General features: G+C 37.0%; 1 protein-coding gene across 1 annotated transcript; it reads left to right on the plus strand.

The window, feature by feature from the left end:
* The first annotated feature begins 266 nt into the window (after positions 1-266).
* slc29a1a (solute carrier family 29 member 1a) lies at positions 267-26,892 on the plus strand. Its single transcript, XM_055169518.2, has 13 exons — positions 267-343; positions 11,027-11,105; positions 11,179-11,260; positions 12,118-12,296; positions 16,165-16,304; positions 16,596-16,730; positions 16,839-16,936; positions 19,937-20,018; positions 20,489-20,571; positions 20,667-20,775; positions 20,924-21,009; positions 25,143-25,342; positions 25,511-26,892. Exons 2-13 carry the CDS (start codon positions 11,077-11,079, stop codon positions 25,620-25,622), a joined length of 1,335 nt encoding a protein of 444 aa, XP_055025493.2. The 5' UTR covers positions 267-343; positions 11,027-11,076; the 3' UTR covers positions 25,623-26,892.
* Positions 26,893-27,731: the final 839 nt, after the last annotated feature.

Raw genomic sequence — 27,731 nt, forward strand, 5'->3', positions numbered from 1 at the left:
TGGCACACCTAAGAATAGCCTACTACATGCTATATTTGGCAGCTAATGAATGATCTGTGCATTCAAGATGTATAATATAAAAGTTTTCAGTGGATTAAGGTTGACTTGGCAAATGAAGGTTAAAATAAAGTATTGAGCTACTAGCTATCTTGTCCTCTTATCTAGGCTGTAACGTTAGTCAATTCATTATGTGGGTGCGTGCGTGCGCGTGGGGGTGTGTGCCAGTGTGCGTGCTCGTGAAGCCACGAGGGGTTCTGACTCGCAGGCATTGCACACCACACATCTCACTCCGCTCGTGTTGAACACCGGACACACAACAGATCCGATCTGAGCTTATGTTCAGGTAAGATCAGACTTTCATGCTCACAGCTTTCAAATATTGTTGACATCTCGAGTTTACAATATTAGTTTAACGTTACACTTAAAATTATGTATCTATGTTATTTAACTTCACTTATATCTGGTAGTGAACGGTTAAGCAAGTCGCGTGTATGAATAAGTTAACGGGGAAATTTTACTGACCGGTTTCCCTTTTATTTGCGTTATACATCATATTTAAAAAAATCGTTTTTAAACTCTATTGTTGTTTCTCTCGTATTGTCCCGGTGCCATTTTTATAGGCTACACATGGCGCCAATTTGATTGCGTCATTAAACGTGTTCGTATACATATAAGTTAAGTTAATGTATACAATCAAAAGTACTCGATCATTAAAAAAAGACTTTGCGTTGATATCAAAGAAAACCCTTTACTCAAAACGACAAACTTGTTAGCTATTGTTGCAAACTCTTAAAGATGCCAATATTTTTCTTTTATTAAATGTATGAAGTCAGATCTTAAAGAGGTTTACACCGGAGTAAACAGTTTCTAATACTGTATCTCATTGTGATATTTAAGTATCTGAAGGATGATTTGAGAAAGTTTTATTCTATACATTGAACAAGTATGTATACCATGGTTTCTGTGGGCACGCGCACGTGGTTTGGACTGGAGCTCATCTTATGACTAGATGAGATTCATGTGAGCTTTATCATGGACCGAGCGTTTAACTTATAAGCATGTGGCATGGCATCGTATTATGCTTCATGACCAAAAGTCTAAACCTGACTGTGTTGGTTTTGAAAGTGGCATCACGTGTGATTGTGTCCGGCAAATGTGTGCGATCGCCTCTGGCTCATCAGATTATCCCCAATCTCAGCCTCAAAATCGAATCTATGTGGAAAAACTAGGCTACACTGTTTTCTGATTCACATGTCCTTGTGCATTAAGTCCTTCATGTCAGCTAGTTAAATTGTATTTTCCATTCATTATGTTTCAAATAAGTAACAATGAATTTTATTTTATGTAACTTTTATTTTATGCAGATTTCGAAATGTTGAGTGCTTTCAGTGTTCTTGCAGTAAATGTAGCACAAATAAGCGAACGTATTGCAGCATTTACTACAATCTCATTTCTGCCTCGAGTTAAATGGCAAAGAGTCAAAATCATCAACTCCTGAGAGGAGGAGAATAGCGGGAAATTAAATAGATGTGTGCTCTGGCCAATACTGAGGCTCCTAACCTTGAAAATTATCCAGATGGGAAAACAGGCCTGGCGCCCAAAGCAATGAATTTGAAATGAGTCACAAAAAGACCAAATGTAACCAGGGCCTGCTGTTCATCTTTAACAGCATTGAACTGTTTTATTGAAGGTTAAACGTTATACTAGATAGAATGCTTGTTCGTGATGTTTGTGGTTTCATTTTTAAAAACGCTTGGTTGACGTTTAGTTGATATTTCTTGAATATCTACATTGTTTAGATGTTGCACGTGGATTATTAATATCATTTTCTTAATATCTGGAATACCCGGTTGACCCGGTTTGCCACATTTGCCAAAATCCATAACAGAGCACTAATCTTGGCATCAATCCATTGGGAATTTCTGATTCTCTGACATCACTTTTTTACATGCATTATGGACATGACAGGTCAGGGCTCAACATAAAGGACTGCCCGGTGGCCCGGGACAAGCGCGAGAGACGTTCGGGCCAGTAAAAAGTATTGTCACTTGCCCGATCGGGCCAGTGCTTCACCCTCAGTCACTAAAATATATTTTCATCAATGTATATTATTTAAAATTTGGAAGCAGACATTTACTTGGGTAAAACTCGAAGAAAGAAACGATGCAATATTTTGCACAGTTTGCTGTCAGTTTACAGGTAAAGTTGGTAGGTAGCCTTTTTTTGTTGGAACATTGTTGTATACAATTATATTTTACTTTTGAATTACTATTTTTAAATATGTGACACTGACAATTTTTTATGGGGCCAGTGAAAATTTTGGCAGGGCAAGTAAAACCTGAACCACTGGCCCGACTGGGCAAGTATAAAAAATTATTTGCGTTGAGCCCTGCAGGTGTTTCTTTTGAAAAATAATTACCTAGTATGGAAAAATGTCTTTGTGGTGCCAGATCTTGCATGATAAACGGTGAACAAGAAAATGCCCATAATAAATGCTTTACCTTAAAAAAAACTAAATATTGTGTATACCTTCCCACTTTAATAATAACACGAAAAACTTACACCTAATGAGCCAAAGCCAAAAACGGTTAAAGGACAAGTTCTGTATTTTACACTTAAAGCCCTGTTTTCAGATTGTTTATGATGAAATAGAACGGTTTTGATTGAAATTTCATATGCGGCTGTCCTGAGAATTTTCAGGGGTGTATAGGTGCACAGGAACAATCCTTCCAAAAATGCATTAAACTTTCGTTTACAAAGACGTGAAACTCACCGAGTGGTCAGGGGTGTTCACTGATATGCTCACACAAAAATCGCCGCACAAGATGCTTTCCAATAGGTGTTTTAGCATTCGTTGTAAACTCGTGGACCTATTTTTCCAAACACCTTACACCTGTACATTCTTCCGCCGAGAGCTTGAATAATAGACACTCCAGCCCAGTTGGTGGTGATAATCCACCTTTGCCAATTGCAAGAATACAAACAAAGTTCCCAGCGGCGGAGTAATACCGTACCTCACAGCACATCTAATACACGTCAATGAAGTGGGACAAAAACTACGATAAAACCTGTTGGAATGCGTCCTCCGCAGCGATCCCTGTGTGAGCACACCAGTGAACACCCCCGACCACTCGGTGAGTTTCACGTCTTTGTAAACGAAAGTTTAATGCATTTTGGGAGGGATTGTTCGTGTGCACCTATACAGCCATTATAAAGGTGGGAGGTGATACAAAAAACACCCGAGAATTCTCGGGCCAGCATCATATGTCCAAATTTCAGTCAAAACCGTTCTATTTCATCATAAACAATCTGAAAACAGGGCTTTAAGTGTAAAATACCGAACTTGTCCTTTAAGTGCCACAACAGTGTGGTTAAGCCCAAATAGATGTGGACATGGCAACACTGCAAGACAGCCTTTGTTAAGCAGGTTCTCAAATGCATACAACACTAAAATTGTGTAAATTAAAGTAACAGTACTCAAGCATAAAGCATAAAACAAACACACCATACAAGGTGCAAAGATAACTAATATATAAAATAGAGTCATAACTGCACACTCGCAAAAATGATGATGATTATTATTAGACGTGTCATAAATGCATCAAGTTATTTTAAAAGGAAATAATGCCCCTGGACCCACACACATGCATGTCATGTCGTTGACCCTTTGGCCTGTTATCTTTTTTTAGCTTGTTCTTTGGTGCACTGTGATCTTCTCAGGTTACGGGTCTTGGTAGACCCGCTCAAGGCTTGACATCGTAACCTCAACACACAGACTATATCAGTGGCCGGCCCGGTTGCATAAACCTTTAAGACTAGTCTTAAAAGTTATTCATGAATTTTTTTTCTTCAAGACTGATCATACCTGTTTTAAGTATGTTACATAGAAAGGTAAATTGGTTTAATTAAAATACAAATAATAAAACCGATTAGCCCTAACTAATTGCTAGTTAGTCAGACTCATTCTTAAAGCCCGGAATACACTGCAGGATTTTTGCCCTCTTATAAGATCATTAACTTATCACACTGTGCGACATGGATCGTTTAAACTCGGGTACGACAGGCATGTAGAAATTACGACGATTATTCACGATGCCAATCTTTCGTCTGGGAAAGCCAATAATCGTGCAGTGTATCCCGGGCTTAAGACGTAGTCTTAACGTCACCGCTATGTTTACGCAACTGGCCACAGGACTGTACAGCTTTGTTGAATGTTGAGCCCCATGGCGGTTTTCAGGGCCTGGTAGGCGTATAAAATTCAGTGACTGATCACGAATAACTTGTGCCGTGTGATTCCTGGCTCGTGCACACAGTACAAATGGAGGACTTGGACAGGGGGAGAGGGTTTGAATAAATCAAGGACCATGAGGAGATGAGGGAGTGTATTTGTGAATCGTAAATCATAGTTGTTGACAAAAGTTTGGAAGAATGTCTGTAACTTTTAGGTAATTTCAGAAAGGTTATGAAAGATTTTCTTATAAAGTTCTTCTAGCCACACATTAAATGCACAAAGATGTTCCTCTAGTTTCATAGAGAAAGCTTAAGCCTAGTCCTAGACTAAGACACATGTTTGAGCGGTCTCAACTAAAAATAACTTGCTCTGACAGAACTTAAAATACCCAGTGTCATTGATTTTATCTCAAGATACACACCAGTAAGATCTTTTTCTAAGGCGTGTTTATTAAAGATGCTTAAATATCTTAACCTAACTAAGGCCTAGTCTTGGCTTTAGCTAAGCCTTGTCTGTGAAACCAGGCAATTGTCTTAACAGATTTTGTAGCATAAAAATTATTTTATTTAATTGCCTTTAACTTATATCATGAAATCAGCCGAATTTTGTTGATTATTAGTATATACCGTAGCACAACATTCATTCTTGGAGTTCCACAGATGCCAGAATAGAGAGAGAAGTCCAAGCATTTGGGTCGAGATGTTATCAGCTTTCCTCAACGCCATATATCAGTTTCACTAAATTAACTCTGGCCCATTATAACTTTGACATTGAGGTAAAATATTAAAGGAGCGGTGAATCAAAAACTCAATTTTAACTTGATAATTTGTTATATAAGAGGTCATCATACTTAAATGAACATCCTGCAAGTTTCAGAACTGAAAACGTCCGTGCTACTGAAATATAACCGTCTTTGGCACCAAGCCAGCTAAAAACTCCAGTCTAAAATTCGGAAATCTATGACGTCAAAGTAGAATTGAAACACCTCCCCATAACCAAAAGGACAAGTCTACTTTTGTAGCCCCGCCCACAGCTTCGCGTGACACGTGTGTCTCAGTAAGTAAACATGTCTTTAAAGATTGACAAATTTAACCAAAATGACTTTTTAAATACATTTTTTCTGAGAGACTTTTATTTTGACGCGGTGATCTGTTATGATACCATGGAAACGCTTTTTCGGTTTTGAAAGAACCGCGTGGGAACAACACAGAAGCTAAATACTTCAATTCGGAGGTTTGGAACCTAACATTAGCAATATGCTTGGATAAAGTTTGCTTTTGAAGAAGTTCCAGCTCGTGTGGGGAGCGTTTGTTAACGTTGTGGACATGGATTCATTTGTAAAGAAGTCGATGCTGGATTTGCAGAGAGACTCAGTCAGAAGCACCACTTATATTGGATCTGACAACAATGACACAGCAGTATAATTCACAGTAAGACATTTTACTTTATTTAAGTTACTGTGTTTCACTATTGCTTTGTTAAAAGAGATTGCTTGATGTGTCCTGTTGTAACATCCGTGTCTAAATACGTTTGTTGACTGTTTTAATTTACTAAAAACATTAAACGATTAATAAAGGTACAACACTTAACAATACGACTGTATTTAAAGGTAGAAATATACAAAGTTAGTTATAAGGAAGGATTTATCAACCGCAGTTTAGATTCTGATGCCCGTTTACTGTGTTGTATACGGTAACTTAGGCAAGTTGCGTTTGAAAGGTCAAACACTCAACAAAGCTTATTTTTTATCATATAACTGTGGTATTTAACATTACGTGAATGTAAAAGCAACCTCACAAGCACAATAGAAATATACAAAGTTATTGATAAGGATTTATTAGCCGCAGTTTAGATTCGGATGCACGCTTACTGTGTTTTATACGGTAATTTAGTCACGTCGAGTTTTGTTTCTACTTTAATATACGTATTGTCATTTATGTGTATCATGTTTAGCACCCAGAATCTTTTGTGTCTCAAACATATTTGTGTTCGGCTGCTATTTTTATCACATTAATGTTTTAAAAACATTTCCCTACATGTAATGACGGGGAATGAAGCTGTCCAATCATAGCAGTGGGTGTTTACGTTCAGGTCTTCAATGCGGCCCGCCCCTTCAAACGAACCATTTCTCAAGACAGCCATTAATCCATGTTACAAAATAGCGTATTACTTATTGCTTTTGATGTTTTTGAATGTAAAAACAACGCGAAATGCATAAGTAGACATCAATCAACGTCATAAAGCAATAAAATCGACCAATTCACGGCCCCTTTAAATATCATGTTGTTTTATAGATACCACCTTGACCTGGTTTGAGAGGTGACACCGTGTTTGCCATATGAATGCATAATGCGAACTTCTAAAGAAGAGAAGGTCCTGTTCAAGACAATAGTAATTGAGAAATGAATACCGAAGTGATGGTGAGCTGTCATTCAATTTGACATTGAGAATGTGTTAACCCTTTGATAAACTGTTCTTTAATCTAAATCAAAGACTATATGTACTTTGAGGCTAAAGGCCAAAGTATAGTCCATTTTTACGCATACAGTGCATATGATGCAATTTCGTCATCAGAACAGTGCGTGCGTCTTGTACGCACACTGCCAGATTTTTGAAACCTTGTGTACGCGTAAGTCACGCGTCATGCTTGTACAGGAGTATGTAGTAGTAGAGCCCGATGATAAAGGATTTTGAAGGCCGATACAAATGTTTGATGGTTTTAAAATCCGATATATCGGCCGATTTTTTTTCTCTCTCAGAAACGGGCAACAAAACATTAAAAGATTTCCCTAACATTGGTTATTTGTAGTTATTTATGAGTTTTAACTAAAATTAGGGCTGTAACGATTTATCGTGCAAATGCGCGTTTTCTCAATGAATGAATTACAGTGAAATGCCGCCACATCCAAAAGCCAGGGGGCGCTCTCGTGCAGAAACACCCTTTGTGCCACAGAAGTATTACAAACACTATTCCAGGAAATGTCTAAACGAATATGTATATCCCCGTTCTTCAGATTGTTTCAGGTATTTTCATGATAATAAAGAATATTTTGAATGATTTTGTTTAACGAATGTTGCTTTTTTAAATGCACATTATAAACGACTTGTGATTTTAGATTGATAACGAACTTCTTACTGACCAAAACGCCATAGTACATGCACAAGCTGCGCATGAAACACAGAATCGCGATGCCGTTACGATTTTAGACAGGTCTTTTTAATGGGACATGCGATATATTGTTACAGCCCTTACTAAAATTATATGATAATGCATTAAAAAAAGAAACATGTTTCTTTTATTGTCTCGGGACCAATTCACCATGAACTCCCTTAACCGTTGTTTTCTCTCCCCAACTCTGGCTGGATCAGCAGTTTGCAGGAGGTGTGACGCGTTATACACGAGTGTTACCAAAAGGGAGGTTGTAGAGTGACAAACTATACAAAGGCAACACTCATGACATGGCTGTTTCGTCCATTTTTTTAAAAAAATATTCATTTATCAGCCATTATGAATGCCGATACCGATAGTTTGGAAAATGCCTAATATTGCCCGATAATATCGGCCTGCCGATATATCGGTCGGGCTCTAGTATGTAGGCCATGAGAGGTATTGCAATTTGTTGAAATGCGCATGCTTTAAACATCAAACGAACTAGGCTTTGAAAAGCTGTGCGTATGACTGTGCGCGTACGCTTGCGTATGTGTTAAAAACAGACTATACCCAGCGCTTAAGGGTCCATTTACATGTTTCTCCGTGTAAACTATGTAAATACGGATCTGTGATAACGCGTCGGCATGATCATGTGTTAATTCAGTCTATAGGCATATGAGAGTATAACCAAAACAACAATGGCGGCCTGCAGGACTGTGTTTGTGCTGTGCAAAATACTGAGTTTATTAACGCTTCTGTTTACAAAAAAGTTTGTAAAATATCTAAACAAAACTGCTTGATGCTTTTGCCCTCTTGATTCTTTGTATCAGTCCGTAGAAGACTGTGTATGTGCCAAAGCATGTAGTGTTTCTTTACAACGTAACATCGACATCTACTGGCCTGCCATGTCTAATGCAGCGTTTTTTGTCATCTTTGGCACAGCTCTTTGTTGTCATTGAGACATCTGCAGAATAAAATATGCTGTTTACTACCAAAGCTTTACAGCATGGGTCTTCAACTGCAGGGGGTCCGCCAAATGATGTTTAACCGCAAGCTATATTTTGCTAAAAACGTAAAATATATGTACAAAAAAAGTTACATGTCCCCTTTAAGTTGTGCACGTGCGTGGCCGCGAAGGCGCGCGTTCAGTTTAACAAGCGGACCAAAATAAAATATCTGAAGATTATAAATGTACACTCAGGAAGCAGCAGTAGCGACAGAAAACGCATCATAAAACAGGTAAATCTTATAGGCGCGTGTGTCTTTCTTTCAGAAAGTTATTTTAGGATCAGTGTGCGACATTGTCTCATCTAAGTTATATTTCTGAACTTGGACAGCTGTTTCACGCGGTTCAGATTTAAAGCGCTAATTCAACAGGCAAATTACACCACACCGCGTCTGCATTATAAACTGTGACAAAACTATCGCTCGCATTTAAAAATATATGAAACGCGCACAGTGATGGTGCTTTGTGCAAGATTCATAGTCAGGTTGAAATCCGCCTCTCAAAAAGTTGCCCCAAAGACTCGAGATGCGCGCGGACTCGATGCATGTTCTCTCCTGAGTCTGATATGAAGCTATGCAGAAAATAAACCTGCGTTACTCAAACTCGTGACAATGACGATACACGAGAAAGGCAACAAACCTCTGAATTATAAAGTAGCACAACCTCTATCTCCACCAGAATAGAGAGTCTCTTTGTGCCATTCACCATGATCAGTCATCTTTATAAACTGAAAGCCCAGGTTCAGGTAAATTCACAGTAAAATGAAAATCTATTACACTGCAAATACCTTAAAATAATATTATATTATTTTTATTATATTCATATTCATATTATTATTATTATATTCATATAAAAACTAAATCTACATTAACAAAAAAATTAAGCATGTACAACAAGAGCATAATAGTGCCAATGTACTGTCTTAATATAGTATGGCTGTGTGACAATATGGTTTGTTTCTATTTATAAAACAGTTCCAGTCCTTGATTCTGATTGGTCAATAGTTGTACTTTACTCCACTTTGCGTTGTGCCTAATACGAAAAGACAGCCTCTCGTAGCTTACTGATTACTTAAATATATCAGTTTTACACATTTAGTATCAGGGGGTCCCTGCTCCATGCCTCTCTCATCTAAGGGGTCCCCGACCCAAAAAACGTTGAAGACCCCTGCTTTACAGTATATGAATGCAAACACATGCTCCTTTTCAAAAAAACTAAGGATATTTTGGCTGCAAGTTGCGTTTACACCCAATTGCACAAGAGAGAGTATATCAACTTTCCCATTAGTATTCTGGTGGTGGATCGGTCCAATACCTCCAAATTAAAGCAATAGATTAAGTGTCAGGTGTTGTTTAATGAAATGAGTTTGAGAGGACTGATGTGAGATTCGTTTATCAGCCCTAAATTCTTCATGTTTTGCTCGGGAGGAAAGAGATAAATTTTTAGACTGTTCCAGGTGACCTTTTATCTTATTGACCTCTTTTATATGAGTGCAGTGCTTTTAATGGATAGTTCACCAAAAAAGGAAATTCTGTTATCATTTACTAACCCTCATGTTTTTCCAAACATGCATATATGTATTTGTGGTTTTAAGGTTTTAAAAAATGTTAATAACCTAACAGATCTGGGTCACCATTTACTTCCATAGTATAATTTTTTCCTACTATGGAAGTAAGTGGTTCCCCACATCTGCTTGGTAACAAACATTCTTTATTCTTCTTGGAACAACTTGAGGGTGAGTTAATTATGACATTTCAGTGAATTATCCCTTTAAGATGTCATTTGGGAATTTATTGTTTCATAAAGTGAAATTTCATCACTCATTTGTTTTCAGTTATAATGGACTCTGGATGGCAAAAATAAAATGTATCTTGCTCTCTCGCTTTGAGTTTAACTGTATTTATTTCCTGTGGCTTTGTTCTTGTATGAGTAGAAAATTTAATGTGGATTCACTTATGTTAATAAACAATCCAGTAAATGGAAACACCAAAATCATAGGGGCAGTTTCCCGGAAAGGGCTTATCCCAGTCCCAGACTAAAATGCAAGTTTGAGCTATTTTAATTTAAAACATCCATTTTTTTGTCTCATAATGCACACCAGTATTGTTTTTAGTAAGGTATGGTTGTAAAATCAACTAAAATGTCCTAATATAACTAAGGCCTAGTCTTGGATTAATCTAAACCCTGTCTGGGAAACTGCCCCATAGGTTAGAATCCTGGACTTTCATTAAAAAAGGAAACCAAAATGTAGATTTATGAATGTTATTTTCCCCGAAAGGAACAGCTGTTTTTGAAGTGTATACAAGCTGTCCAGTGAAAGCTGTTTAGTGAAATGCAATAATGACAGACACAAAACATGCAGACTTACAGACTCCACAAAGTATTTGCATGCTTAAGTCCACAAATGCACTTAAAACAAAATATTTCCGTAATAAGAGGATCTGTAATTATTAAATATTTGTTCATTATTGTATCCGAATGGAGACGTTTTATATTTTGTATCTAATGCAGTGAAGTGCATGTAATTTAAGAGCACCTTGAGTGCAGTTTCATACTCCATGGAAATGATTGATTTTAATGTGGTATGGTGGTTAAGCATTATTTAAATGACTTTATTTTCCATTTGTTGGTGATCTAGATTTGATGCCAGTTTCTAAAAGCAAGTGACCAATCGGACAGACAGAAAGGATGACGGCAGTAAATGCTCCACGTGACAGGTGAGTGTATTTTATCTCTCTCTGCTTCAAATGATGAAACTGAACATTTAAATTAACATGATATGTTTTCCAGGTATAATGCTGTCTGGATCATATTCTTCATTTTGGGGTTGGGAACTCTTCTACCCTGGAACTTCTTTATGACGGCAACCATGGTATGAATTCACACCCCGAGCATTAACTATAATGTAATGATGCCATAATATAGGGGTGTGGTGAGATCTCGCGAGATTAAAACTTCATGAGATTCATTGTGAAGATTAAATGCTGTCCCGTGATATCAGCTTAAAGGTATAGTTCACCCAAAAATGAAAATTCTGTCATCATTTACTCACTCTCATGTTGTTACAAACCTGTATAAATGTCTTTGTTCTGATGAACACACAAGAAGATATTTTGAGAAATGTTTGTAACCAAACTGTTTGTGGACCCCATTTACTTTCATGGTAGGAAAAAAGAATACTATGGAAGTAAATGATGACATAATTTTCATTTTTGGGTGAACTATCCCTTTAAAGTTGAGTTTTCTTTCACAGTGCATGCGTTATTTTATTCTGTGTTCTAATGTACGCTTGCAAACTCGTAAAGTGTCTCAGCAGATTAAGTGTCTCGCTCTTAGTTTAAATTATTTAATGTCTGCATGTTCTTTCTTAATAATTACAGTACTGTATAATTTCTAGTGTAAAAAAATGACAAATATGAAAGATTTAAATGGATTTAAATGCTGTTTGGCCAAAAGTAAGCATTTTCTTAATCCAAAATGGAACCAACTATAACAATCGTGAGTCAGCTAGCGCCCTCTGCAGGTAGTTGTTATAATACATAATGCTATTTTTTATTACATTTATATTAATGTTTATGTTTAAAAAAAACATGTTTACTTGTAAACTTTATTTGAACCAATCGTCTCGTCTTGTGTAGTAAGTGTTTTGTCACACCCCTACCATGATAACAGGCTGCTTTACAGAGATATTTAAGTTGAAATAACGCTCTACATCTCATTGGTTTGCAGTATTTCACCAGCCGTCTGAAGGACCCGCCCACTAACGGAGAACTCAATCAGACAGCCAACGTTACAGTGGGGGACGACAAGCGTAACGTCCTGGAGTCAAAGTTTAACAATGTGATGACGTTATGTGCCATGGTGCCACTACTCATTTTTACCTGCCTGAACTCTTTCCTCCACCAAAGGTAAGATGAGCTAATATTAGGGTGGGTTAAAAAACTGACTGGTCAAACAAAGCTGGGTTATAAAGAGAAAGAATCGTCACACCTTAGACATGAACCAACATGAATTTTGTTTCATAAAAACCTTTGAACACCACAATGACGTCAGTTTGCGGTTGATTAATAGTTAGCTGCTGTAGGTAGAAACTCATTAGTTTTCAAAGGGTTGTTTTATATCAAGGTGTAATTGTTTAAAACGTACTGTGAAAGACTAATGGTTGTGCACGCCATAAGCGGGATTACTTGTTTTTAAAGGCGGAGTGCACAATGTTTGAAAACGCTTTGGAAAAGGGAGTCGGGCCGACTACCAATACACACTTGTAGCCAATAAGCAGTAAGAGGCGTGTCTACTAACCGACATCCTTGCCGGGGTTGCGTATGTGTGGGGCGGGTCTATCAAAAGAAGGTCCAGATTCTATTGCCGTAGGGGCTTGTTTGTTTAGGTGATTTTCAAATGTCAATATTGGCTTTCAAACATTGTGCACTCCGCCTTTAATGTCAACAATGCGATGCAATTTTCAAAGGTGATGCAATTGGCACAAATGTGCGTCTTTGCGTTGAGTTTGTATAAAATCGATAAATCAAACGATTAATCGTGATTACTCGCATACAAAATAAAAGTTTGTGTTTGCATAATATATGTGTGTGTGTAATGAAGTATTTATAAAAACACACACATACATGTATAAATGTAAGAAAAATGTATAAACGTTGGGACGTTTGTAATTACCACCGCGGTGGTGAAGTGTGACCCGCGGTCGATAAGTGCGCCCTGTGGTGGTGTGCATGTCACAAAAGTACAAGTGAGATGTCTTCAGGTTCGAGAATGCGCTATTTGCAAGGAAAGGCAACTGATATCAGTGATGACCCGCTGGCTTGGGGGCGGAACAATAAGGACAGATTTTGCAGACTGTAGCATCCGGAGGTCGCATTTGCAAGCTGCATGCGTCATCAAGACTGTCTTATTTCATAACATCAACAATTATAAAGTTCAATATTATTCTTTGTTATTCATACATTGTTGTAATATGCTTATGACTTGCAAATGTCTAAAAACATTGAACCAGGCTTGATGACATATACAGCCTGCCTGCATATGCGAGGAGGCTGCAGCCTTCGGATTAAGAAACAGCCGTTCTCTTTTGGTCACTCAAAGTTGCGAAATGGCCAAGCACATATGCACAGTTGCTTCACATTTACTTCACATGTCGCAAAAAACGTGACCGCGCTGCTTTCCTCCTCTTCAGAGTGTCTTTTCAGAGTAATCTAAGCATTGCTTGACGCTGTGACGAGCAAGAATTTGGCGCCTATTAACATGCACATTTGTTAAAAACTGTATATCTGATCCTCGTTTACATTTTTATATTTCAAAAAAAATGTATGCATTATGTACAAGACCTATATGCATCAATGCACGCCCCCCCCCAAACACACACATATATACAATCTATAACCACCGCATTACCGTGGTGAATTTGTGCATTACCATCACAGTGGTAAACAACTGCCACCGTCACAGCCCTATATATAATCGCGATTAATCGTTTGACAGCCCTACAGAACCCATCCATGGTGAATTAGTTTTATGGATTAACCTATAATTTGATGTTGTAAACAATAAGGCTGGGATTTTTTTGATTAATCTTTTTTTTATGTGGTCGATTCAAAATCGATTCTCAAAGGCCACAAATCGATTTTTTTTTTTACGTAAGATTAACGTTAATCTAATTACTAGTCTTCTCCACTAGACTGTTCTGTCTTTTTTCAGCATACATTTTTCATCTTGCATCAAAATTTTATTGTATTTAACATAATTGTAGGGATGCTCCGATCAATGCCGATCTCCACTAATAATACGTTGCAGATCACTATTCTGAATTGGACAGCCGATCTTATTACAGCTATTTCATGTACTACGGCTTTTGATCAGTAAGTCCTTATTGATCTAAAATCACTGTTAGTTTGGGTCGTTTATAACATAACATATTCTTTATTATCATGAAAATACCTGAAAAGATTTGAAAAACAGCAATATAAATATATCCTTCAGCCATTTCATGGAGCTGCGTGTCATCACAGCTGCGTGTGTATTGTTCTTTGTCTACAGCGCATTTTGAGTTTCTGCACGAGAGCGCCCCCTGGCTTTTGGATGTAGCGGCATTTCACCGTAATTCATTGAGAAACATAGCAAGCATTATCGGCCGATCGATCGGAGCATCCCTACATAATTGTATGCATTTGAAAATTAGAGATGGGTTCTGTTGTAATGTACCTAAAATACAAGAGTTTAATATACAGGTTTGTGGCTCTTAATTTCTTTTTATTGATTACCCTTGTAAACTTATGTTCACTGTTCTTTTTTTATAAATATAGAATTTGTATTAAATCTATATTCATTGAGTCGAATCGAGTATAAAAATCTATCCTAGAAACGGAACCGAACCGAGAATCGAATCCATTTGATAGCTTGCGAATCAAAACCGAATCGATCTGGAACATCTGAATCGATACCCAGCCCTAGTAAACAACTATATATAATATTAGAGGTCGACCGATATGGCTTTTTCTGTGGCCGATGCCGATATTTAGAAATCAGGGCAGCCGATGGCCGATATGTTTGGCCGATTTTCTATATGTACATAATAATTAAAATGTTCTCATCATTAGCAGAGATTTGAAATGTAAAAAGGTCACTATTTAAGTCAAAGTATTAAAAAAATTAGGACTGGTCTTTCTGAAGAGTTTTACAACCTCCTCTGCACCATGCATTTATCAGACACAGATATTACCTGACACTCTGCTGTCATCATCTATGATTAGTTTTTTACCATGGCTTTTATTGCTTTGTAGGATAAAATCCTTATTTGGTAGACTTGATAAACTATTTATTCATCATAAAGTTAACTGTTTTTTAGTTGAGACTGTTATTTAGGGCAAATCTTTCTAAACACATTTACATTCTCATTTCTGAGGCGCTATAAGTGGCTGATTATGCTGACAGTGACGTCTTGTGAGTTTAGTGTTGTTTCAACCATTCATCCAAACGAATCCGTTCAAAGGAGTCAGTTTCGCGAATCGGACGCTGTTGTAATCCAGGCTGAGCAGCACGACTGTAAACAAAGTGTTACTGTAACAACACGAAAAACATTTCCTCGGTGGATATGATTTGGTCTTCCAACCTTTCGCCATCGAGTCAGTTTGGTTTTGAGTAATAAAAGCAGGGAGACAGTTTAAAGACAGAAAGCGTCCGCGGGCGGCTTTGCTCTCTCTGTCACGCAAACAAAGATCATCATCACTCATTAATCACATGAAATGAGCTTAATCTTTGCACGGACAGTGCACCGCGAGACATAAGCCCGTCGCGCTGTTGTACTGGCTGCTTAATTTGCGCGATCCCGGCATCGTTTACTAAAGCTGTTTGTAAACAAGGCACGGCTGCACACACGCGAGAGTGATCTGCTTGCAGCAAGAGGCAGCGTCACGAGTTCTACAACAACACTTAGGTGCCCGCAGATGCGCCTGCACATTAATCGGCCTAATTTTGCAGCTAAATCGGCCAAAGCCGATTTTTTAAAATATGCCAAAAATCGTCCAATTAATCGGCCGGCCGATAAATCGGTCGACCTCTATATAATATAGGTTTTTAAATGGATCTTCATCTCTGACCTGTTCGCAGAAGTTCTACATTACGTCTCCATATATAAGAAGTTTGTTTAATGCAGGAGAATGTTTGTTTAAATTAAAAGTGAAGATTACCAAGAATCTCCACTAAAGCTGCTTCTTTCAGGAAAGTTCATCTGATGTTTTTTTCCTACGTTTCTCTCTTTCTCAGGATCCCTCAGAAGTTGAGAATCTCTGGCAGTCTCTCTGTGATTTTCGTGGTGTTTCTCATCACTGCAGTGTTAGTGAAGGTGGAGATGGATCCCCTGCCATTCTTTGCCTTCACCATGATCAAAATCGTCTGCATCAACTGTGAGTAACTCCCCCTCTGCTGTGTTTAGGGATCTTTGACATCATTTTGTTCTTTAGTTCGGGTCATGAGGTTTTGATTCTGTTTATTCTTTTAAATGAGAACAAGATGGTTGAGTCCACACAGTGTTTGATGCTGATATTATTACACATTATGTTTTGAGAATCAAGCAGGGAAACTTACTACTTGAAAGGGAAAATCTTAAAGGAGTGAAAAACGCTCAAATATATTTTGTCACAGCGACTTTCTTAAGATGTAAAAATTTGTGATTTTCCATCTTCATCTTGTTGAAGCGTTTGGAGCAATTCTGCAGGGAAGTTTGTTTGGTCTGGCTGGAAGGCTCCCGGCCTCATACACCACACCCATCATGAGCGGCCAGGGTTTGGCTGGAACCTTCGCTGCTTTTTCCATGATCTGTGCTCTTGCCTGTATGTATCCTCAGCGACCTCTCTTAAACAAACCAAACGCTCACGATAGTGATCTCTTCCCTTTAGCACAGCTTTTCGGTCTTTAACTATGAATCTTCTCTTTTCCAGCGGGCTCAGCATTACAGGACAGCGCCTTCGGTTACTTCGTCGTTGCTTGTGTTGTGATTCTCCTGGCCATCTTTTCTTACTTCCTACTGCCCAAAATGGTAAATGACACTTAAATGATTGAGGTATCAGATGTGTTTTTTCAAAGCGATTTAATAAGTGCACTGGTTAATTCTGCTCTTCTGTACAACCTATCATTCCTTTATCACTATTAATCGTCTATAATGTACAGTATATGCCACATCCTCTTTCTATATAGATATGTTTGCACATTTCCTTGCACGTGCCTACTCATATTGCAACTTGCACTGCTGTGGCCACTGGTCATGTGATCTTGGACCACAAAACCAGTCAGAAGTGGCACGGGTATTTTGGCAGCAATAGCCAACAATACAATGTATAGGTCAAAATGAACATTTTGTTTATGCTGATAATTATTAGGAGATTAAGTGCAGATCTTATTTCAAGATATTACATTTCATACCATAAATATATCAAACATTTATTTATCATTAGTAATATGTGTTGCTAGAGATTGTCTCAATATTTAGATTTTTTTGCACCATCAGATTCCAGATTTTCAAGTAGTTTTATCTTCGCCAAATATTGTCCTATCCTAGCAAACCATATGTCAATGAAAGCTTGGTTTATTTTTCAGATGATGTATAAATGTAAATTTCAAACAGTTGACCCTTATGACTGGTTTTGTGGTCCAAGGTCACATATATTGAATATAAACCTCATCTCTTTATATTGCACTTTCTGTCCTATAGTCGTATATATATTAGGGATGGGCATAATTAATCGACGATCGATAATTGATTGTTAAGAATTTCGTCGATGACGTTAATTTGTTATCAATTAATCGAATGCATTTTTTTTTATCTTACTCCTGTTTCACAAATACTCTGTATGCAGTGCGTTTGCGTATATGTGCGGCGAATCCGTCAAGCACCCGTTGCAGTGCGCTGCTGACCGGTTATTCTGCATATAAAACGTTCATGTGATTGACACTTTCTGTGAACACTTTTCCGCATAAACAATAGAACAAATCATAATTTTTTTTCACAAAACAATATATTTTAGATATTATTTGACAGACTAGTAAGTGTGGAATAAGGATGTTTAAAATCTCTAGCCTGGTGGTCAGGATCTGAATGGATCAAATCAGCAGTTTTGCAATGCTTTATTTATCTCCACATATATCATAAATAAAAATAAGCAGAGTAACTTTGCAAGTCTACCCTTCCACATTATATATTTCCTACTATGTATGTATATGATTTCCAAATAATAAACGAGAGTATTCAACGACAAAAAGCGTCTCATATGGAAAAAATCCTCACAATATTATTATTTCTCAAAACTTTATGACAAAAATAAGCAACTATTCCTACAGTTATTCAAAGATGCACACATTATTCCGCATATAATTTGAATATTATATAAAAGTATTCATTTAACGGCACGTTTCATATGGCAAATAAATATCCTCACATTAACATAACAGCATAATGAAATGAATAAACAGACAATGAAAAAGGATTGAAATATAAATTGTATTATTATTACCGGAAAAAAGCAATAATTGCTAAAATAATCTCTAAGGTAAATGCGTCAAAAACGCTGTTCCCGCACAATAAGTCTAAATGAGCAATAACAGCGAAAAAAGCATTATTAGGCCATGTCTCAAAACTTTATTTGACAAAATATATTTAAAAGAAATGTATACTTACAGTTATTCAAAGATGCACACATTATTCCATATTACTCCCGTTTAGGAGCACGTTTGTCTCTGGCCTCGCTCTGTTATGTAATAAATTGACAGGTGCGCATCTCCGTCTTTCAAACATATATAATTTTGTAATTACTACCTTAGGAAAATTAGCCATGATTTTATCATTGTGAAAATGTTTTTTTTTTTTGCAGATAAAAAACGATTTGTATTTCCGCAATTTTACTACAAATAACATGGTTATGGTAGGCTATATTGTGGAGTTGGAGACCATAGTAAATTTGTGTCTACTGTTGTTTTACAACAAATAAAAACTAAAAGACTATGTTAGTATAATTAAACAATGGTGAATGGGGCTCACAAAACGCACGCTGTTTCACACATACTCTGTATGCGGAATAAGCCGAGTTAGCGCTGAGGTACCTGTGCATCCCGGTCAGTCTCCTCAGAGCGGCTGTTTTCGGCGGCGGCTGGACTGACGGTCACCATGGGTTGCGGTCGCGTCTGACCCCAAAACATGTTTTTATTTCTCAAAAAAAAATCAGTAGACTGGTGCAGAAGTTTTATGCGAGTTACTAAAGTTAGTTATTTTTCACGAGGCTTTAATGCCTAATTTGTTATAGCCTAATGTTAGGAAGGCTAATATCTTGCACTTTCTTCTGGCTTGAATAATTTTGAGTTACATTTTGACAAAACCTTACAGATCTAAGTATTATGTTTTTTGTTTAATTTAATGTTAAACATGAATCTGTTTTTTGTTTTTTTTATTTTGGAACTAATGAGGTCTCTGTTTAAGAACGCTGGCTCGCAGCTGCAGGTTTTGCTGCTTTAGAGCGCCGCACATGCACGTACATATATGTTTGAAATAGTTTAACTGTCTGCCACAAGTTGATCTTGTAATAAAGGTCTCATCGAGGAAAAACGCGCTGTATATTTGTATTCATTGCATTTTCTAAGTATAAAAGTTAAATAACAAATTTTATTATAAAAATATTAATGATTAATCGATAGTCGATCGTTAATTCTCCCGACGATCGACAAAGAAAACTTAATCGATTGCCCATCCCTAATATCTACACTTTACTCATGATCATTTGCATTGAGCTGGACTCTGCTTCTATACATCAAAACCTTGCTCTCCATAAAAGTTTTCAAACAAAGTTTTTTTTACTGTTTATGCATGCATATACTATATATTTATATAATATTGTTTTTTGCACTTCTGCTTCTACTGTTTAAATTAGATTTAACTATTGTCATTGTGCAAGTGTTTTGAGCAAGTGTTAAAGAATAATGTACATCATTGTTGGAAATGATTGACATCTCTGTTTGGTATGATTTACATGAGACGTGTTTGATTTTCCAGGAGTTTTTCCAGTATTTCTCTGAAAGTAATGGCTGCAGGCCCATCAGGGATGAAGAAAACAAATTGGACCTACTGAAGCCTGGTAACAATCAGATCTTTGTTTCGTTTTAATATTTGTTACTCTAGAACACATAAATCCAACTCGGGTCGCCGAAAGTGCGATGTAAGAGCGCTGCCCACTAGCCACGTCTGGACCAGACACATTCAACCGCAGCTCATTTTAGCGCCTTTTTGTACCGCATACATGATGCTTCAGACAAGCACGTGCAGGTCGCGGTTTCTGTTTGCGTCATCACAACATTTCGGCCATATTGTTTCGGTGATAAATGTCTTTCGGACTCTTTCGAAATGCTCTTTTGGGCCATTTTCGGCCGAAAATTTTCGGTTGCCGAATATTCGGTGCATCCCTAGTAAAATGTTATGCAACAGACATTAAATTAATATTAATGTGCATCATTTTTATTTCTCACATACATCTGAAACAGAATCTGCGAAGACATTGAATATTTGTTGATTTATTTGACGTGTAATCTGTTAAATTTGTCTTTGTAGATAGTTCAGAGAAGACACCTGTAGTAAACCTGACTGATGAAGAGCCCAAACCCACTGTTTCAGTGTTTGCCATCTTTAAAAAGGTATTAACCACAATCCAACCCAAGACAAGGTGTTCATTTATCGGCTGTGTTACAGGTTCATGTGTGACACATTCAATGTTTCCTCCCTCCTATAGATCTGGGTGATGGCACTTTCCGTATGCTTCATCTTCACAATCACCATTGGCGTTTTCCCAGCCGTCACCGTTGATGCCAAGTCCACTGTGGCAAACGGCAGTGCTTGGGGTATGCGTGTTTGATCTTTCTCCATATTTATCTTCACACTTATATCCACTAAGATTGAGAACAATAGCCCAAACAGACAGGAGTTATTTTAAAGAGCAAGTTCGTAGTCATGCGGAGATTTCACAGCTGGTCATTTTGCTTTTCACAGAAACGTATTTCATCCCTGTATCCTGTTTCCTTCTGTTCAATGTGATGGACTGGGCCGGTAGGAGTCTGACCGCTTTGTGTATGTGGGTACGTATGTGACCCTGAAATACCACAGAGTGCTTCCTCAATGAATCAGACAGCACATGGTTTGTGTTTTTACCGGCTCTTCCTGAGCTTTTCACAGAATTCCTAATAAAATGTTCTCTACGGAGTACAAAGGGCAGAACGGAGGCGGTGGTTTGTTTAAGAAAATTCTTCTTTTTAAGGGTGGGTCTAAAGCTATTTCATACATTCTGACTTAACTAGGGGTGTCACAATTCTCCAAATCCTCGATTTGAGTACATTTTCAATTGTAAGTCCATGATTCGGTTCGATTCTCAATACATATTTTTTTAAAGCACACAAAAATGCTATGCCATTTTCAGACTAGACTTTTATGAAATACAATATCTGACCTTAAACCCAGAGATGCCCACCATGTTAGTCATGCTGCCAGTGGAAAAATATGGTACATGCACATACCTGATAAAACGAACCTTCTTGTCAGATGAACATTCCTGTCAGTATACTTTGCACCTTAAAAACACGCTTTTATTACCGTCAGACGAGATTGTGAGACTATACCACAATAAGTCATGTTTAAATGCTGTTTTCATAACTCTTAAGCAACTGAGATAAGTTGTTGTGAAACTTAAACAGATCTTAGTTCAGAGAAAGATCGGTCCTGGCACAGATGTATGCATGCTCTGTTCTGATTGAGTTTAGCTGAAGGCGAGAGGCGCTTGCTGTTTTTTTTTGTTTCCCATGTAAAGAGCAGCTGAGGTTGTGACTTAATTTTGATCGATTTAAAATCTAAATCGTGACACCCTTAGACTTAACACTGTTTAAGAGTTGGTTTCCTCATACTAAACATGGGCAAACTGTCCAAAAAGCAATTGGACATGTGACAGGGTATTTCTGTGCCGAATGCACTTGCCAGGGTTCGTACAAGTTTTGGAAAAAAAAAATTTGAACATGAAAGATTCATACGTAACAATCTTGCTTTATTTATTTTATGAGCAATTTCAGTGCAGGAAGTACAGTGGAAGTCCTTATATGGGCACAAAAAAATCAAGTGTTTGTGAGGGAAATTTAAGCTTTTTTAGCTTCCTAAACAACCCAGCATTATGGAAACAATGGATATAGTTTGTTTATCTGGGGTTACAGCGGAGTTGTGCGTGTGTATTTGTTTTACACTGGATTTTGTTGAAATGGGGCACTCTCAAGTTGCAGGCGTATGTGAGGATATGTAATTCCGCGCCCCTGTGAACCCTGGCGAACTTTGGCGTTGTACCAAGATGAATCTAGAAATCTACTAATATAACGTCGAGACTGTCACATTTTAAACCGTACACAGAGAAGGTTAACTGCACATTATCGTACTGGGGTGTGGAAATGTTGTGAGCGTTTCTTACACGTTTTAATAGCAAAATTCAACAGCAAAGAGCCAGTGAGCGTGCTCAGACGCTAATGACGTCTGCGACTGCGCTGTCTGCAGTGCCTGCTGCCAGAATAAAGTAATGTAACACTATCAAAACTGCGAAAATCTCCGAAAAGTGACAAGGATGCAGCACAAAACTTAAAATATTGTGCATATTAAACAGATTAAAAGGAATGGACGCTTCTTTGATTTTGAGGTTGCATGCAAAATCAATTTGGCTCAAAAAAAAAAAAAAAGAAGGGGGACACGTGCCCCCTCAGTTTGAAGGGACATGACGCCTCTGAATTTACTACATTTATAATCCCGAGTAAGGAATAATTCAATCTAAAAAGAAAATTCAGTGTCCTGTGAAGTAATATGTCAATTGAGAAAATTATAATTTTGTAGTACTGTTTTCATGTTGGAGGAGTGATATGATAAACAGGAAAGCAGCCCAGTACTGTTCTTGTATACAGCTCTCGTCTAATGAAAGGCAAGAAGAGAGAACTAACTGTTCCATGATGTCAATGGTGACGCTGGTTAATCAACAGGCTACAAGTTTGTCTGTTTTTACAGTTTTTTTCACATTAAATGTGGTTTTGGTCATAAGCACATCTCCTGTTGTTTTTAACCCAGACTGACTTCTCTCCTCTGAACATGTGACCGCTCGTATCCCATTACTTATATAACATGGATCATTTCCTATTCAGCCGGTTATGTAACTTTCTCCATAAAATGATGGATGAAACCGTTAAATCAAACTTATGTGAAATGATCAGAATCACACAGGAAGTCTTTGAGTATCTTTGACAGAAGAACCGTCTTGTGTGCAGTCAGCTGTCTCGCACTCATCTCGTGCCTCATTTACAGTAATGTGCAGACAGTGTGGTTTTGTTGATCGCAGTCAACGTCTCGCTTGTTTCTCCATTTAGACTTAAAGCAGCGAGTAGTTTGTGTCCATCTAATTGAAATATATATGGAAGAAACGTGGGCTGATTTAGACCGGCATGTACTGTGGATCGATGATGAGTTATTGAATTCAAAATATCAAGACCATGTGTCTGAGGTGCAGCTGTAAATTTGTCATGGGTATTGAAGGGCAAAGCAAGTTTCACGTGGACTCTCACATGATCTCTGGAGTAATTCAGGACCCGCAGGCTTGTAGTGTCTCTCAGACTGGTTGGTTGTGTTTGACTAGTATGGTTTCTTAAATTTTTTTTTATAGTGGAAAGCTATAGATGTCTTGGGAATAGCTTATGCGACCCTGTCTGATTTCACATGGCTTTTGGCATGATCTTACTCAGTCAATATTAAAGATATTAAGGTTATATTTAAGCTGGGTTTTCACAGTCTGGGTCACGTATATATTTTATGTATATATGAGAAGTTCAGATGCAAGTGGGTGATTCTCACGAAATCCAGAGGTGTCCAGCATCAGATTTTTAAAAAGCACTTGAAGCCAATTTTTTTACACATATAAGATTAAGGTCTGAACTTACTATAAACATTAATTTTAGAGGATTTAAAAAATATTTCCTATATAATTATTACAATTTTTCAAATTATCATTATCAAAAATTATCATTATCGCAACATGATATTACATTAATATATGCATTTACAAATTCATGTTTCGGTAATGAGAACTAAAAAGTTGTCTAGGTACTATGACACACACAATTTCAACTTTTATCTAGAGAGAAAAAAATAACACCTGCCTACCTGGTAGCCATCTTGAGTGTCACAGTCAATTATGTCCCTTCCAACTATTTTTTGAATGTTAGTTCCTTGAGGGCTTAAACAATGATTGAAAATTGTTGCGGAGGATGAGAAAATTGGTCTTAGACACATTTATATTCCTTATTATTGTCTCGACATTTATCAATGATCATTAATTACCACATGTTTCTTTACTGTAAATGTTTATAGTATAACACGCACTGAAGCTTTTATTTTTTAGATTTTTTCATTATAAATATTTCCAGAACCCAAATCCAGTCATGAACACGTTGCGGTAATGAAAATGTTCCCCTTAAATTTGGAAAAAACATCAAAATTAGTTTGTATGAAGTCATTTGAAATCATGTGCAAAATAGTACATGAAGAGATGTTTGTAACTGTATGCTTCTTATTTTGATACTCTTACTTTGCATTTACTTTTTTATCAAAATGTTTCATGACACCCGATAAATCTAATTTCGCAAGAATCACCCAAGTACGTCTGACATGTTTTCTTGTGTCGTCTTATATTTAGGCTCAGTAATTTCACTTTAGTGCCAATGAAAAGGTTATTAGTAATTTAAATGCCTTATTTTTACAAATGTGACTTTAGTCATTTCATTGGTATTTAACAAATTGTTTGCTGCGAAACCCATTTTAAGTGCAAGCAAGCTTTTTTTAGAAAAACCTCCACTTCTAAAAATCCACTTCTTTTGAAAAGGTCCAAGTACTCACAAGGGACACAAGTCTGAATGTGACACACCATGTTTTCATGTGCCGTCATTCATCCGTTTCATCTTTCGTGCACTTTTTTTATAGGATTTCCGATGTGGCGTTTGACGAATTCTGCCAACAAACCTGTATTACTGAATAGCATGAGGCTGGATTTGAAGCGAAAGTATTTGATGAACGTATAATACTTGCCAAGAGCATTCAGTTAATATCATTATCTCATTTTTGACAGAGGTGGTTTAGTGGCTTTGCATAGGATCTTCTCATTTATATAATCCTAAGTCTGATCTCTGGTCTTTTCTCTTTTCAGCCGGGTAAAGACAGCAAGTGGTTGCCAGGTCTCATCATTGCACGTGCAGTGTTTGTTCCCCTCTTCATCTTCTGCAATGTACAGCCCAGACAACACATGCCAGTGTTTTTTGCCCACGACGCCTGGTACATCATATTCATGATCCTCTTCTCCTTTAGCAATGGATACCTGGCAAGTCTCTGCATGTGCTTTGGACCCAAGAAAGTAAATCAACACAGTAGTCCGTTATTGAGGGGTGGCGTTATCTCTAACTAGAACTTATACATAAATGTAAATGAAGCAAATGTTATTGATGGAGGTAATAGTTTAGTTCACGGTTGTCTCTCAACCTTTGCTGTATGTAATACTGTTTTGTGTTTGTCTCACAGGAAAGTGGCCCAGCATGAAGCAGAAACCGCAGGAGCTGTAATGGTCTTCTTCCTGTCTCTTGGTTTAGCTCTGGGTGCAACTCTATCCTTTGGTTTCCGAGCCATGGTCTAAAACCACGGGCTAGTATGATGAAGAAGACTTTATTATCCTCATCCTCCTTGTTACATACAGAAGTGGATTTATTTTGGGGCTGCCTAACGATTAGTCGCGACTAATCATTTGCAGAATGAAAGGTTTTGTTTGCATGGTATATGTGGGTGTACTGTGTGATAATTGTGTATAAATACAAACACACACATGCATATATATTTTTAAGAAGTATTTACTTATGTGTATATACATTTTTATATTTATATATAATTTATATTATATATAAATATTATATACATTTATTTTTTCTTTAAATTATACATCCATGTGTTTGTGTTTATTTATATATAATTGTTATGCACAGTGCACCCACATATATTGTGTGGACAAAAACTTTTATTCTGTCGCGACTAATCGTTAGGCAGCCCTAATTTATTTACAGCTGAAGAGTTTGGGGAAAAAACATGTTTATCCTGCACATCCATAATCTTGTTGCCGGTTGGATTAGCTTTGGGATAGTTCACCCAAAAATGAAAATCCTGTCTTTGCTCACTCATGTTGTGGCAGACCTGTGTAACTTTTTTTGTTCTGATAAACACGAAGGAAGATATTAAAAAAAAAAGTTTGTAATCGGGCCGTTCGTGGGCCCCATTCACTTTCATAGTATTCTTTTTCCTACTGTGGAAGTGAATGGGGCTCGCGAACGGTTTGATTGCGAACATTCTTCAAAATATTTTGTGTTCATCAGAACAAAGAAATTTTATATAGGTTTGTCGGAACATGAGAGTGAGTAAATTATGATTCTCATTTTTGGGTGAACTATCCCTTTAAGTAGATGTTGTTGCTTTTGTGCATATTGAACAAGTTACTGTACAAAGTGCTTATTTGTTATTCATAAGCTTTATACATTATATACATTATATGAGCCATCGTGACAAAAATAAGCCAAAATCTGTCAACAGCGTTTTTCCATTTTATTTTATACATCGTTTGTGCAAGTTGTTTTGTATATTGTGCCTGATCAGCACAATTTAGCAATAGTGTAGAGAAAGAATTAAGTGTTTTATTTTTTTAAAACAAAGTTTTGTAGATGTTATTATAGTATAGTGATGTTAGAGATCTGCAGCTGTTGGTTAGGTCAGTATTTCTAGATGAAAGTACTGTACAATACCATAAAGGGTCCCAGTTTGAGTCATTTGATGTTTTTAAATCGTAGATTATTTTATTTTAATGTATTTACTTTGAACAAGCCTTAACCTATTTGTTGTTTTACGACGTTTATTTTTTTTTATAAATAAACCAGCAGAAGTATTCAGCAATAGTTAATGTTTCTCATCTGAAATGAAGTTGAAAGTGAAGGCCTAAATGTTACATTTATAATGTTTGTTGTTGGTTTTTTATTCTATGATTTATTTGGAATTTTGCACGTCATGTATGTGGTGTACTAACAAACTGCTTTTGTGTGTGTGTTTTTTTATGAGACTTTTTTTTAAAAAAAGAAATGGAGATGTGTTGACTAAAAATGGTAACAGAAATAAACACATTTTCCATTTGTTTTTGTAAGATCTAGAGTGTGTTTTTGGTCAGAGTTTCACTGTACCAATAGCACAACAGGATGTTTGTGTAAAGAATGTTCAATTATTTTGTCATTCCTGTGGAAAAATCCAAGAAATCTCTTCTCATTCAGTGCATTATCCTTCAGCTATGGTAAACAAATGTTTGTCCCTTCTAAAATTACAAAATACCACGATAATCGTAGTTTCTGTCAAATGACAGCATGTGGGTCACAGGATGAAAGGGTGAAGTTACAATTTACCACATAAAAATTACATGGTAACCATAGCGTGCCAAAATAAAATTGTGGTAACGTCGTATAAGCCACAAATGTCACACAACTCATGTGAAGGCTCATATTATCAATATTTTAGTCCCTGTAATATCAATAACTTATTTACTATTGCATTTTAATTAAAAAAGGCGTTTTAAAGGTTTTTATTTTCGTTGAGTAACCGCAACTTTAGACTTAACATTAACCATAAACTTCCCCCTTATATTTATTAACTTATTTGTTTATAAAAAATAAAAGTTTTATCGTCCGAAATTGCTCATTTTGTAAAACATTTTACTCAC

Source organism: Misgurnus anguillicaudatus, chromosome 11 (genome assembly GCF_027580225.2).
Source record: "Misgurnus anguillicaudatus chromosome 11, ASM2758022v2, whole genome shotgun sequence".
Taxonomy (NCBI): domain Eukaryota; kingdom Metazoa; phylum Chordata; class Actinopteri; order Cypriniformes; family Cobitidae; genus Misgurnus; species Misgurnus anguillicaudatus.

Coding starts and splice junctions, on each gene's coding strand:
- slc29a1a (XM_055169518.2), top strand. CDS start 11,077: ATGACGGCAGTAAATGCTCCACGTGACAG. Junction 16,305..16,595: donor CAAAATCGTCTGCATCAACT/GTGAGTAACTCC, acceptor ATCTTGTTGAAG/CGTTTGGAGCAATTCTGCAG. Junction 16,731..16,838: donor CATGATCTGTGCTCTTGCCT/GTATGTATCCTC, acceptor TCTCTTTTCCAG/CGGGCTCAGCATTACAGGAC.